The sequence below is a fragment of the Tursiops truncatus genome, chromosome 17, assembly GCF_011762595.2.
Source record: "Tursiops truncatus isolate mTurTru1 chromosome 17, mTurTru1.mat.Y, whole genome shotgun sequence".
Taxonomy (NCBI): Eukaryota; Metazoa; Chordata; class Mammalia; order Artiodactyla; family Delphinidae; genus Tursiops; species Tursiops truncatus.
This window is the reverse complement of record NC_047050.1, coordinates 41,021,619-41,036,724: the sequence shown is the minus strand read 5'-3', so window position 1 is coordinate 41,036,724 and position 15,106 is coordinate 41,021,619. Positions and strand designations below refer to the sequence as shown.

Here is a 15,106-nt window from a genome sequence, read left to right as displayed (position 1 = left end):
TTCTCCAGTTAAAGACAAAGATTGCAAGGCTCCCCAACACGGCCACTCATCCCCAAACTCTCTCACATGTCTTACATTCTCCTTCACAGCACCTATCACAATTACGTTCCAATATTTATTTGTGATTATTAATTAATATATATTAATTACTGGTAATTTCTTCTTACTAGACCATAGATTCCACGTTGGCAAGGATTGAGTCTATTTTGAATCACCATTGCATTGCCAGCACCTCACACATTTCCTAACACCCAGGAAGTTCTCAAATCTGTTAAAGGAGGAGGAAAGAAGGAAGGAGGGAAGAAGGAAACTGGATACACAATGCCATTCCTTCTAGGCATAAATATTCTACAATGATTTTCCTTTGAGATGGGAAGTCCTTATCCATAAGCACAGTTACAGTTTTCTGATCCATAAGCTAGCTGCATTTGATTTCTTACATAGATGACTATGTGTTTTCATACTGAAAATGCTATCCATGTACCCTCATTTTATCTTTAAAATAATTTTTAACAATCAATTAAAAACTCCATTAAGCAGCACACCTTGGGAGAAATGCATTTGTGTTTGAATACTACTTAGTTTTATCCATATTTGCAACTATTTTATGACTTGCTTAAATTGTTTTGTGATACTTTTTAATATTTCCAATTGTTTATTGTTAGAATTTTTAACTCCAATTTAGAGAGGAAAACTGAAGTACTGAGAGCCAACAAGTACTGTTTTGTAGACTGGAATTAAAGCCTCCTATAATTACTACTGGGTGCCCACTGGGCAAACAGGATCTCAGCAATAAGGCTGCCGTTAGGTGTCACATCAGATTAGTAGATGCCCCTGGAATCCCTGGAATCCGTTCTCCCCTTCTTTCACAGTAATAGGCTTATCTGGATATATCAATGCCCAGCTAAAGATAATATCTCCTAGCTTCCCTTGCAGCTAGGTCATATGTCTTGTTTCTGGCTACTGGGATATGAGTGACAGCAATGCATACAATTTCCACGTCACATCCTTAAAAAAAATGAAGCTGCTTGTCCTCCAGGTGACTGTTCTCCTTTCTAGCAGGCCAGAACACAAACATGGTGCTGATGAGATGTCTCCAACCAGGCAGACAAGGATAACGGAAGCAGCCTCCTACATCCAGAGGAGTCAGCACATTTAGGATGGCACAACTGCCCCACCAGCCTGGGTAGTCTCTGGATGGCCTCACGGAACAAAGCTTGCCAATCCTCCCTAACTGTTAACACAAGCGAGAAGTAAACTGCATTTCTGCACCTCTGTTCACAACACTTTATCTATACCATAGCAAATACAGAGGTTAAATATTAACACAAGAGAAAAGACCAGATTATCAGAGAATCCAATGCCACCTTAAAAGGGGGGGAAGGGGGGGGGCTTCCCTGGTGGCGCAGTGGTTGAGAGTCCGCCTGCCGATGCAGGGGACACGGGTTCGTGCCCCACCAGTCCAGGAAGATCCCACATGCCGCGGAGTGGCTGGGTCCGTGAGCCACGGCCGCTGAGCCTGCGCATCTGGAGCCTGTGCTCCACAACGGGAGAGGCCACAACAGTGAGAGGCCCACGTACTGCAAAAAAAAAAAAAGGGGGGGGGGAAGGGGGACACTTATGGCTAGATCAAAATTCAGACAACAAAAAGTACTATCAAAGAAGCAAACCCCTCTTGCAGCACAGCTGGAAGAAGACACTGTCGCGGCCTGGAGACTTGCTCCTTTTAGTACTGAATGCTATCTCTTTTCTGAAGCTGGCCTCACCAGGCTGTCTTTAAGAAAAGCTATTAAGTACTCAAATCACTGACAATCATAATTTAGTGTCCTCTACAGGAAAAGAATACATAGGCCTCAGGATAGGAGTATTCATTTCCATGAGGATTATATTTCCCCATCAAATATTAATAAATTGGCATTCTGGTTTCATGTGTCAGTCTACTATAAGTTTAGTCAGTGTGAATCAGCCATTCAACTTTAGGGCATTGACAAGATCCAATCTCTGGTCCAGCAAGGTTGAGGAAAGGCCAAACTCTGATGCGTCCCATCTGGCCTTACCCAGGTAACCCCCCACTAAGTGATTCTTTTCTTTCAACCAATAACTCCTCCACTTCGGCAGCCCCAAGCCCTCTACTGTTAGTCAACAAAGATGTCAGCACCTACCTGTACCAAGCGTTATTGCTTCACCATGGAACCAACTAGCTATGTAATTTTAGCAGCTCAAAGGTTAATAAAAACACTCAAGCTTATTTTTAATAATAATTTGAAATTGTATTTCCTCAAGCAATTTTTGGCCCCTACATATGTCCCTGAGAAATAATTTTCCCTTGGAAGCTGCAGCTGCAAAAAGGCAACTCTAAACCTTTAAAAGTTTGTTAGACTGGGAATTCCCTAGTGGTCCAACGGTTAGGACTCTGCACTTCCACTGCAGGGGGCACAGGTTCAAATCCCTGGTGGTGGGGGGCGGTGGGGGGGGGAGTTTGTTAGGACCAAATGAAGAAGTGTGATCTCTGCTTAATTTTTATTTTGCTTCAGGTAAAAAACCAGTTTACAGCTGTTTAAGAACTCTCATCAAGGCTCCAGAAAGCTCTATTAAAAGAGCCAAGGGAGCTGGGAGGAAGTGGAGAAAGCACCCATTATTTCCACTAGCATCCCTTTATGAACAACAGTATATCTGCCACAACGGGGGTGCAGTGGGAAGGGAAAAATGAGTCCTCTTCCTTCATGACAAAGATTCAACAGAAGTTGACAAAACAAATAGATCACACATTTAGTTAATATACACATCACGGTGCAAAACTCACGTTAACCACTTTAACACTTGATGCTTTGTTAGTTCATTAGACGTATCTAAAGTGGGACCCAGAGAGATTGATATTAATAAACACTATGATGGCAATCTTTATTTCTTGGTCTTTAAAATGTTCTGATGAGGGAATTCCCTGGCAGTCCAGTGGTTAGGCCTCGGCACTCTCACTGCCGAGGGCCTGGGTTCGATGTCTGGTTGAGTAACTAAGATCTCCCAAGCCACGCGGCATGGCCAAAAAAAAAAGTAAACGGTTCGGATGAATATCTGTTAACACGAGATAAAAGTTTAAAAAGGCGTTAAATACCACTGAAATCTTCACCAGACAATATTTCATAGAACTTCCCTTGATCCTTTACATTTGGGGGTAGGGAGGCCTATACTTTTAAAAAGGGGTTCATGAGACATCTCTCAAAAATCCAGTATCCCTCTCTGTCCAAATCTGTTCGATTCCTGAATTCAGACGTAGAAAATCTGGATGGCAACGGTATCACTGACTGACTGATCAAAGTTCCCATCCATATTATTTGCATCATTAGCAAATGAGAGACCTATGCTGGGAAGAACTGACATTGCTCCATCTCCTATCTGGAAGGCTGTACCACACCCTGCCTGGTTTCCCAGCCATCTATACAAGAGCCTGCCCTTTCAATCCTCCTTAAAAACTGCTTTCACCCTATCACACCTGTTCATAATTCTTCAGTGCCTCCCCACTGCCTACAGAATAAAATTCATTCTCTTTAGCTTATAATTTCAGTCTTTTACAATCTAATACAGTAGGGAAAACATTAGGTAGTAAGGATTACAGAAATATTATGAATTAGCCCCTATTTTGCCCTGGACTTACAGACCAAGTTCAAGAATCTGACAGCTGGAAAGAAACTATTAATCTTAAAGGAGCATATCACCACCTATCGTGCCTGACCCCAGGGTTGCTTTGAGGTCTCAATAAGAACAAATATGAAGCCCACTGAAAACTATCAATCACTCTACAAATGCAAGATGTCGGTTTTACTATCCAGTATTACTATACAGACAAAAATCAATAGTTATTGCACCAGGACTTACAAAAAGAACCCACCAGGCTTGGGTACACAAGCAAGCTGTGACTTTCAAAGTGAACTAGTTGATTATTTGACAGGCCAGGTCATAAAGCCAATGAGACCAGCTACCCTGAGCTCTTTCATCCTTTATAATCTGATATATGGCCAACTCCCCTATGAATAACGCCTGGCACAAAGAAGCATTCAGTATGTACTTGCTGAATAACTAACCTCCTAAAACACACCTGGATTATAATAAAAAGGATGATATGCACAAAGGGGTACCTATCCCAGGTGTCAATGACAGATTCTTCCAACTACCAGGACCATTTTTTTTTTTTTTTTTTGCTGTACGCGGGCCTCTCACTGTTGTGGTCTCTCCCGTTGCGGAGCACAGGCTCCGGACGCGCAGGTTCAGCAGCCATGGCTCACGGGCCCAGCCGCTACACGGCATGTGGCATCTTCCCAGACCGGGGCATGAACCCATGTCCCCTGCATCAACAGGCGGACTCCCAACCACTGCGCCACCAGGGAAGCCCCAGGACCACTTTTAAAAACACAATAAGAAAATTACCTGATAAAACGATGAAAGAAACTACAAAGCAAAAAGTATGCTTGAGTGTATAGGGAGAAACTCAGGTCCTGATGGCAAAACACATTCCACAAGAAATGCGGGCTTTAGCATAAAGAGTATAGCAGGGATTTTTTATTGTATTATTCTCCAAACATTCTTTCCTCCTCCTCCCAGTAACAGTCTCTGATGCCTCATCCCTCCACTCTCAAGCTGGTGTTTTAAATTAATCCCATCTCTGGCTCACATCTCTCCTAGTCAATAAATAGTTCAAGGGAAGCATATCCCAGACCTAAATTCATCAGTATAACTCTAGTCACATAACCCTGGCCTATGTGGCTCAGGGGTGGACAGATAACTTACATTTATCAAATCTGAATGAATCTCAGGACTCAGGGCTTAAGAGCTGGCTGGCCATTTGTATCCTAAAGGAAGATAACCTGAAAGGGGAAGGGATGGGAAAAAGGGGGAAAGGGGTGTGGTGGAAACCACTGCACTTGTTAATTGTGTAAGCCAGTTTAAGTTGACTTGAAACACACAGGTCATGAAATACACACATCTCCCTGATACAAGCCAACATTTTTTACGAGTAAGATAACAAGCTCATATTTGTGCTTGAGAAAAATACCTCTGGAAATTGCATTTGTAATGGACTGAAAAAAATGGATTATTGATGGCAAAGCTAGAAGCAGGGAGACCAGTTATGATTCTATTATAATAGCCAAGTGAGTGCTAATGAGAGCCTAAACGAGGGAAATCGCAGCAAGAATAAGAACAGGACAGAATAAGGTAATCAGAGGTTGAGCAAAAATCAATAGGACATGGAGACGGAATAAAGGAAGAGATTCAGATGGCAAGGGGAACAGAGGCAGCTAAACTGGGAACTGTAGATAGAAGGTGAAAGAGATGTGGTGCTCTAAGGACAATGGTGCTCCAATGACAAAGGACGACCCTGCCTGAAAAGGTTTCAGCATTACACCCACTACCGGACTCTTAATCTCCCTCACCACGTTGCCATGGTTATGAAATTCCTGAGCCCACCTGGGCAACTTGGGACCAGTCTCAAATAAGGACCCACGTGGGCAACGGGACCTGTCCCAAATAAGGAAAGGTATATGCCCTGTCCCACTCCCACCCTATAGAAGGAAGGTGTATGTGCCTTGACCAATCAGGAAACAAAATTTTCACCTCGGACCATTCCTTTGCTTTCTGGCTATAAAAATTGATCAACAGCACATGTTTGGGCTTGACTCTCCCAGACTGTTAGGAAGTCGGCCTGCTCTTCTGGCAGCGACCCTTCCCTCTAACAAATTCTATGTTCTTTACATTCTGCCTTGTGTCTGGAAATTCTTTTCCAACCCGTGTTTGGACCACGACAAGAGAGACTCGAGTATGTGCAAATTTGGGGAGAAAGTTAATGGATTCAGGCTTAGAATATTAAGTTTTGTTGAAGAAGGAGAGGAAATCTCAGAAGCCTGCATAGCAATCATTCTACTTTAAGTATTTCTTTCATATCACGATCCCTCTGGAAACCGGGACAAGTCAGTCCTCATTCTCTGTGAAGATGGATAGGCACCTTACTTGTCTTTCTAAAAACATTTGTAGCTATTAAAGGTTATGTGATAAATCAACTTTTTTTTAGGTTTAATGATTAAACTGCCTTTTAAAATAAACACAAACCTCTACCTCACATCGTTAACACAAAACTTAGAGATAGACCACAGATGTAAATATAAAAGCTAAAGCCATAAGGCTTCTGAAGAAAATATAAGAGAATATCTTTACAACTTCAGGGTAGGCAAAGATTCTTAGAACACAGAAAGTACTGACCATAAAAGAAAGCAATGACAAGTTGAACTTAATTGAAATTAAAACCTCCAGTTCATCAAAATATACCATTAAGAAAATGAGTGGGCAAGCCACACACTGAGAAAATATTCACAAGGTATATGTTTAACAAAGGACTGGTATCCAAAATATAGAGAGTTCTTACAAATCAGTAGGAAAAAAAAAGACAAAACCCAATTTAAAAAATTGGCAATCAGTAGCACTTCACAAAGGAAGATATATAATTAGCCAAGAAGCAAAGATAAACTGTTCCACCTCATTAGTCATAAGGGAAACTCAAACTAAAGCCACCAGGAGCTACCACTACACGCCCACTGAACTTCATACACTGATGCCTGGAGTGTAAAATGGCAACTTGGAAAACACCTTGGCAGTTTCTTACAGAGTTAAAACACACAACGGGGCTTCCCTGGTGGCGCAGTGGTTGAGGGTCCGCCTGCCGATGCAGGGGACACGGGTTCGTGCCCCGGTCCTGGAGGATCCCACATGCCGCGGAGCGGCTGGGCCCGTGAGCCATGGCCGCTGGGCCTGCGCGTCCGGAGCCTGTGCTCCGCAACGGGAGAGGCCGCAACAGTGAGGCCCGCATACTGCAAAAAACAAAACAAAACAAAACAAAAAAAAACCACACAACAACCAGGAATTCCACTGCTAGGTATTTATTCAAGAGAAATAAAAACAAATGTCCACAAAGTCTTTTTTGCAAGAACGTTCAGAGCAGATTTATCCATAAAAGCCCCAAAATGGAAAAAACCCAAATGTCCATCATCTGGCAAATGAATAAACAGACTGTGGTATATTCATACAACAACACTCAGCAATAAAAAGGTACAATCTATTGATACACTCCAAAACCATGAATGAATCTAAGACATTATGCTAAGTTAGAGAAACCCAATACAAAAGAATACATACAGTAGTATAATTCCATTTATATGAATAGGCAAAACTCACCTATGGGGTCGGGGTGTCTGTGGAGGGGTATACTGGAAGAGGCACAAGGGAACTTTCTGGGGCTTTGGAAATGTTCTCTAAGGGTGTGGGTTACAAAGGTGCATGCATTGGTCATGTCAATGAACTGTACACCTAATATCTGTGATTTTCACCATATGTAAATTATGCCTCAATTTAAAAAAGGAAAACTTAAAAGAAAGCAAAACAAACAGATCTCTAATACAAATACCTGAAATCAATATGCTTTTTTTATTTACTGGACTGAAGGAAACCTTTATAATTCCAAGGCAAAAACAAAACACACACTCAACTTTTAAAAGGTTAAACTGTGGAAACAGCACAGACCGAAACATCACTCAAACCACAAGCCAATCTTAAGTAAATCACCTAAGGTCTCTTAGCCTCAGTTTTCATCTATGAAACGGGAATAAAAAAATCTACCTCACCCAGACATAAAAATTAAGCTTATGCAAAGCACTGCAGAGAGGGGACTTCCTGGCAGTCCAAAGGTTAAGACTCTGTCTGCACTTCCACTGCAGGGGGCGTGGGTTTGATCCCTGGTCGGGGACCCAAGATCCCACATGCGGTGCCACGCGGCCAAAAATTTTAAAAAGTTTTTAAAAATAAAATTTTAAAAAAAGCATTGTAGAGAAAAATGTTGCCTACTATTCCAGTTCTCCAAGGATCAAGCCATTAGCCACTGTAGTCACCCACTGACTGTGGGCCTGAGGGGAACTCAGGATGGAGACAAACAGGAAGCAGTCTGTGCTTCCGATGCCTGCCCCAAGATAGTGAAGATACATATCTAAGGAAAAATTTCAGTGACCCCAGATTCTTGCATCTTCCCATACATAGAAAAGCACTAAAATCATCAACTTGAGACGCCTGTTCTTTGTGATTAATAGTCACCTTTTGATTTCGACTACAGGTTTTTTCACAGGAAAAAATTCATATATCCTGGCTCCTCTCCTCCCTTACCTCTTCAGAACGGTTTCTCAGAGCTGAGAGGCTGTCTTCTGGGTTACCTTACACAGTAAGACACTGAATAAACTCAACTCACAGTTCTTACGTTGTTCGTTTTGGCTTTTTTCAAGTCAAGATATCTAGGGAATTCCCTGGCGGTCCAGTGGTTAGGACTCTGTATTTCACTGCCGAGGCTGCAGGTTTGACCCCTGGCCGGGGAACTAAGATCCCACAAGCGGTGGGATGCGGCCAAAAAAAAAAAGATATCTAGTATAGTCCCTGGAACACAGGACCTTAGTAAATGATCATGGTAGGAAACAATTAGAAAATGTGTAAAAAAAGATCCACTTTGCCTATCCTTTCTAGTGGACTCTTTTTTGAATACCTATCTATACTCCTACCCTTCTGTTTTCCTGAAAACTCTCCCCCTTTCTGATAAGTAACCCCATCTCAGCCAGATGGCTGGTGAAGTGAGGGGGTAAGGTAAGGAGGAAGAGATGCCTTATTCTTTGGCTCCTTCATCTTAAAAACTGTCATGTTAATCAATGTTTTGGATAACCAAATTATATTCAAAGGTATGAGGGAAACTCACTATTTTTTTTAAAAAAAGTTTAAATTGTTTTGTGAAATGCAAAAGACTTATAAAGATGACCGGCAGGTTTCCCGGATATGAGGTTTACCTAAAGCGGCATTCTTATTCACATTTGCTGGAAAGCTTTCTAATTACCTTTCAAAAGGCCATATATTTCCAAATGCTAAAACGTGCATACCAATAACTACTTTCCCCCAGAAAGCATGCTCAAGCCATAGGCAGAGTACGTGAGTGCTCTCCTTTTATCACACCAATACTGGTTAGTTGGATTACAGCCAACAGCAGGGCTCAAAGTAGATTTATCTTTCCTGTAGATCATGTAGTCCACTTGCCTAATGCAGCGCCCTAGATTTTACAAATTACATTCACTGATGTACTTGCAAGTCTGCAGATTTAGACATTTTCAAGGAGGACACAAGACATGTGTATAAAATTATGTCTTGATCATCAATAAAAGCACTATTTCCAGGCCACCCACTAGCCTTTTAAATTTCTGTAAAGATTTCTTTGCTTTTAGCAAAATCAGGGTTGAGCCAATACGCAGATGTTCTATCTGCATTCACACCGCACAGTAAGAACCCACACACACCAAAGATCTGTTTGAAAGCTTTTAAGGCCAAATATTTCTATTGTGTGGCCTGTGATAGGCACAGACTAAAGGAAACTTGAAACTATAAATAGCACAGAGAACGCCATGTGGGGCGGGGGGACGTTCTGCTTAAAATGACACAACAAACGAGTTCACGATTCGGCAAAATGTCCATATATATCAAAAAACTGAATTATGAACTGACCAAAAAACTATGACGACTAAGAAGAATTTATTCCCACCGAAAAGTTCTATATGCCATCTTATTACCACTTTTAAGGTGTTTCCTCATCATGCAGAGATATTCACTGCAAAAAGGCTCGGGTCTAACTCTCCATCATGATGTGACCAAAACCGAAATGCAGTGGAATCCGACTCAGTGCAGTCTTCGGGGGGCCAACAACCAAGCGGGAGCTGGCACAGGGCAAGATTCCCTCACTGCCCCTGATAATCACTGCTCCCCATACAAATAAGATCTTAAAAGCTCCAACCTAAAGACAAACCAGATTTGCCTCCTCCGGTGTCGGCTAAGAAGGTACAGGGATCATCTGTAAAGGGGCAGGAAAGCCAGTGGGTGTAAAATGGCTGCCCCGGGCAGATTGAAACGCAATAAATCACAGGCAAATCCCTTCCTAGAGTAAGGGCTTTACAACAAACGTGTGGGTAAAGAGCCCCCAACCATTTCCACTCGGGATGTGAAGGTGCGCAGGAGACTGGACAGCAAACCCGAGGCCAGATGCGGGCTGGGAGAATAGGCACGCGGGCCCGCAACCCGGGCCGACAACTGCGGGTAGCACGAGGTGCCGGTCACCGCCTCGACGTTTGTCGGGACCCGTCGAAACACAAAGCCCAGCGGGTGCTGCTAAGAAGAAAGGAAAGGAAAGCACGTGCTCCGCAGACGGATCGGAGTTCTCTGACCACCGAGTGCACTTTCACCGGAAACCGCGGACCTCCCCACGGCCGAGCCGGCTCCCAGCTGAGAGCTTTCCGGCGCTCCCTGCCCTGGGCGCCCCCTGCCTTCCCGCACCCCCGAAACGCCCCGAACTCCCGGCCCTGATTGCACCCCTCGCCACAGGTTGGCTGAGCCCGGGGCATCGCTGACCCGCTCGCCCGGAGAATTAAGTTTCTAATACTATAACTTTAGGCGGATTAGTGCTGGCATCACCCAACCCCGAAGCCGCACCGGGAACCAGCTAGAGGTCGTGAAAAGCGAGGCGGGGGCGCGGGCCAGGGTCCCTGCGAGGTGCGGGGCGCCCGCCCTCCTCCCTGGCAGGTGCACCCCGGGGCTCGCCAAGGCCCGCCGCGCTCACCAGGTACCAGACGCCGAGCAGGATGGTGCCGGTGCGGACATGGCAGCACAGGCAGCAGCTGTTGGAGTAGAACCGCGTCCAGGGGGCCACCATCTTCATCGCTCGGGCCGCCGGCGCAGTGGCGCGAGCGCGCGCCCAACTTTGCAGGAGCTTCAGCCGCGTTGGTCCGGGCCCGCCGCGCGTCTACTGCCGGCTCCTCGGCCGCTCCCGCTCGCGCTCCCAGCCCCGCTCGCCGCCCGCCGGCCCTTGCTCCGCGCCTCGCCCGATAGCCCGGAGCGGCTGCCTCGGCCGGACCCAGCGCTCGGAAGGCTGCGGGAGAAGGAGGAGGAGCAGGAGGGGGCGGAGCGGCTCGCGGACCACGTGACGGGCGCCCGGGCCCCGTGATGTCACCGCGGGCTCCGGCCAGCGGCTGGCGCCGCCGGCCCATTGTAAATAGATAAATCATCTTGCACTCTCGGCCGGTCGCGTAGTCGGCCCCCAGTGGAGTTCCTCTTTCATTTGGTCGTTTGTGTAACTCTGTCATGGATTCGAGATTCTTTTACAGTCTAGTTGGTTGTGGGGTTGTTTTCTCCTTCCACTTGTATCTTGCAGATAATCTGTAGGTGCCATCACTGTTATCTTGTAGACTGGATGGAGGGGGGAGAAACGATAGGGGTGATTCCAGCCAACTGCAGTGCTTTGAAACACTGCTGAAGCTGCCGAGAGCAATTTGTCTCCGCTTCCCAGCTCAATTACTGTGGTAGTAATCTTTTCCCAGAAAACAGGCTGCGTGTCAAGGACATCCTTGCTGTGCTTCAGGTAGCATTTTAAATCATAACTGCAGCTCTAAACAATCATCAAGCCTATTACTGCCACACGGTCTCTGTGTAAGTGAATAAGGTAAGGAGTCCCGGGAAAAAGAGAACGAGGCGTGGCTTTCTTGACATAAGAGAAGCCATTTTTGGCCTAAGACATTTTGTGATCTAAGACTGACCACAGTGCTTGTCCTTGAACAGGCCTCAGCAATAATGATCTTAAGGGAACACAAGAACAAACTGTTATCAGGCAAGAGAAGTAACAATAGCAAAGATAAATCAGTTGTAGGACTTCCCTGGTGGCACAGTGGTTAAGAATCTGCCTGCCAATGCAGGGGACACGGGTTTGGGAAGATCCCACACGCCGTGGAGCAACTAAGCCTGTGTGCCACAACTACTGAGCCTGCGCTCTAGAGCCCGTGAGCCACAACTACTGAACCCATGTGCCGCAACTACTGAAGCCCAGGCGCCTGGAGCCCGTGCTCCACAAGAGAAGCCACCACACTGAGAAGCCTGCACACCGCAACGAAGACTAGCCCCCGCTCGCCGCAACTAGAGAAAGCCTGCGCGCAGCAACAAAGACCCAGCACAGCCAAAAATAAATAAATAAACAAATAAATAATAAAAATAAATTTCTAAAAAAAAGAAGATAAATCAGTTGTAAAGACTCCCAGTTCTGTTTCAATGGTAAAGATTAACCTGAAACACTTTCTTAAGCTGTTTCGCAGAATTTAAAACCCCCCTCGAGCGCTCAACCACCCTCTAAGGGATGATGATGTCGACCTTTTCTGACCCTCAGGACTTCAATCAACTAAAGCTTGGACTCTGTGGCTGCCAAGCCGCTTCATGACTATGCATGTACCCTTAGCTTAAAATTTCCCCAATTTTGCTATTGAGAAGACACTGCTTTGGGGAAGATTCCCCAGTGCTCTCCTTACTTGCTGCAAGTAATACATCCTTCCTTTTCCTGATCTTTGTTTTGGTTGTCTTTCAGCTCCACACCCACCAAGAGGCGAACCCAGTTTTGGGGGGTAACATCTGCAAGACCCAGCACAGAGTGTTAAGAGATAGTGAGAGATAGGACTCCAGTTTGGGGTTATTTCCTCCCATTTAGTGTTTGGTCTGGAAGAGCCCTTGTCCTAGGTTAGCCTCTAGTAATCACTGTGTAAGCCAAGCATCTCAGTTAAGCACTCAAGATTTTTTTTTAAATAAATTATTTTATTTATTTGGGCTGCCTTGGGTCTTTGTTGCTGTGCACGGGCTTTTCTCTGGTTGGCAAACGGGGGCTACTCTTTGTTGCAGTATGAGGGCTTCTCATTGCAGTGGCTTCTCTTGTTGCAGAGCACGGGCTCTAGGCACACGGGCTTCAGTAGTTGTGGCACATGGGCTCAGTAGTTGTGGCACGTGGGCTTAGTAGTTGTGTCTCGTAAGCTCTAGAGCACAGGCTCAGTAGTTGCGGCACACAGGCTTAGTTGCTCCACAGCATGTGGGATCTTCCCAGACCAGGGCTCGAACCTGTATCCCCTGCATTGGCGTGTGGATTCTTAACCACTGTGCCACCAGGGAAGCCCCCCGTAAGCTCTCTGAAATACAAGATTCCCTTGAACCAATGAGTCATTTGCCTAATGAATCTGCAATTCTGGTGGGGAAGGCAAAGTGGGAGCTAACTATGGGAACTTGCTGGGAGTTGGAACTTGGAATGCAGTACACCCCATCCAGATTCTCTATTTCCATTCCTTCTCAAGCACTAATGCTTGTCTTAGAGCTGGTTCGAAGTGGCTATGAGCATGATTAAATATTAAATGGAAGATCCCAAACAGAAAATTATCTCTAATGTGGAAGAAAACAGAACGTTGTAGTGAGAAAACAAAACAAAACAAAGAAAACCCTGAGATCTTCTTGTTTGGTATTTCTGATTAACTCCCACAATGATGTTGTTGCTGGACTGAATTTGGGGTCAGCTTACCCACGGCACAGCAAAGCCAATGTACCGACACCGGATGGTGGTGAAGGAAAGGACAGCATTTATTGGAGGTACCAAGCAAAGAGTATAGGCAGCTCATGTTCAAAAGTCCCAAACTCCCCAATGGCTTTCAGGGAAGGGTTTTTAAAGGCACCTTTTGGGATGAGGGGTGGAGGAAGCATGACCTTCTTCTGATTGGTTGGCGGTGAGGTAAGAGGGTGATGTTTCAGGAATATTAATCATCTGGGGTCTACTTATCACTATCCTCCACCTGTGGTGGGGAGGTGCGTCTTAGTTTCTGCATAACAACTCGAAGATTTATGTCAGATTGTTAAGGATGTCCCTTGGGGGGAGCTGGGCTTCTGTTTTATCACTGAACTATTATTACTTTTCTTGCTGAACTACTTTTCCCTTGTTTCTGCATTCCCTCACTTCCCTAATTGGTTAGTGCCTGTGCCTGCTCTTTGGAACTCAGGGAAGGCCTAGGAGACTAAAACCTTCTTCTACAAACAAGAAACGGGGGACATGGAGGGGTTTTTGTACACGGGAGGGCCTCACAGGGTCCTACTCAGTTTCGGTGTTCATTATTATTTCTGATTAAGGGCCCATGTCTGACATCTCTGGGGATGACTCTGGGGTCCCTTGAGATCCATGTTTAAGCTACACAATAAGAATGTGACAGCTTTACAGTCTTGTAAAGCTAACCGCTCTTGCACTTAAACAGCCTTATCTCACATTCCTCTTCCTTCCTATATAACCTGTCTTTAAGAAATTTAGATCCAACCAGTTTTTCTCTTGCTCCAAATCTGAAATGAAACTTTGACAATTACTCTATAATAGTCTTAACTTGAGGGCTTCTCAAATCTCTTCTTTTCTAGGACAAATTGTATTTCAATCCATCTGTTAGGAATCCAAATCACCCAATGTTACTTTGAGTGGTGAGTGTTGGTAAGACATACAGATATAAAGGCTACAAACGTTAGAACATTCTGCTCCCAGCGCTATCGTCTAGCTTAGTCCACACGTCACTGTGATGTTAGAAGCTTGCCAAGTATCCTTACAGGTACAAACAAAATGCAATGGGAAAACGGAGGGATTGATTACATTAAAACTGTGGGGAGTTAGTGTTTTGGTTGGGCCTTGCAAAGGGTGAATAGAACGTAGACTAGGAAGGTTGAAGGAAGAGACACTTTAAAAAAAGATTATTTTATTGAAGTAGAGTTGATTTACAATGTTGTGTTAATGTCTGCTGTACAGCAAAGTGAGTCAGTGATACTTATATATACATTCTTTTTCATACTCTTTTCCATTGTGGTTCATCACAGGATATTGAATATAGTTCCCTGTGCTATACAGTAGGGCCTTGTTGTTTATCCATTCTACATATGATAGTTTGCAAGAGACACTTGATCTGGAAGTTGTATAGAGCCAGACAGTCCTTTGGGGGAGGGAAGGTCTCACTTGAACTACCTCCATGACCTCAGCAAGCAGCTGTCTCAGGAGAGACCTCAGTACTCCTCTTAAAGCGGAGAAATTCAAAGAGCTACTATTTAACTCTCCTGGAAAGGAAAAAGGGGGCTCGACACGTTCCCTCAACGCGTTGGAAGGGGAATCCACGTGCCTATGCCAGAGGGAGCTGTGGAATGTCTTCTTCAATAATGAAAGTACTGCTCTCCT

At 44.8% G+C, this 15,106-nt stretch overlaps 1 protein-coding gene across 2 annotated transcripts in view; it reads right to left on the bottom strand.

Annotated features, from left to right (window-relative positions):
• The window catches only part of LAPTM4B (lysosomal protein transmembrane 4 beta), a 69,124-nt gene extending 58,131 nt beyond the window's left edge, over positions 1-10,993 (bottom strand). The window contains exon 1 of one of the 2 annotated variants that reach the window (XM_019925084.3): positions 10,673-10,993. In XM_019925084.3, the coding sequence (XP_019780643.2) occupies positions 10,673-10,771 (99 nt within the window). In that variant the 5' untranslated portion in view covers positions 10,772-10,993. The remainder of the gene's footprint in view (positions 1-10,672) is intronic. The other variant, XM_019925087.3, reaches the window with a different exon arrangement.
• Between the last annotated feature and the right edge of the window lie 4,113 nt (positions 10,994-15,106).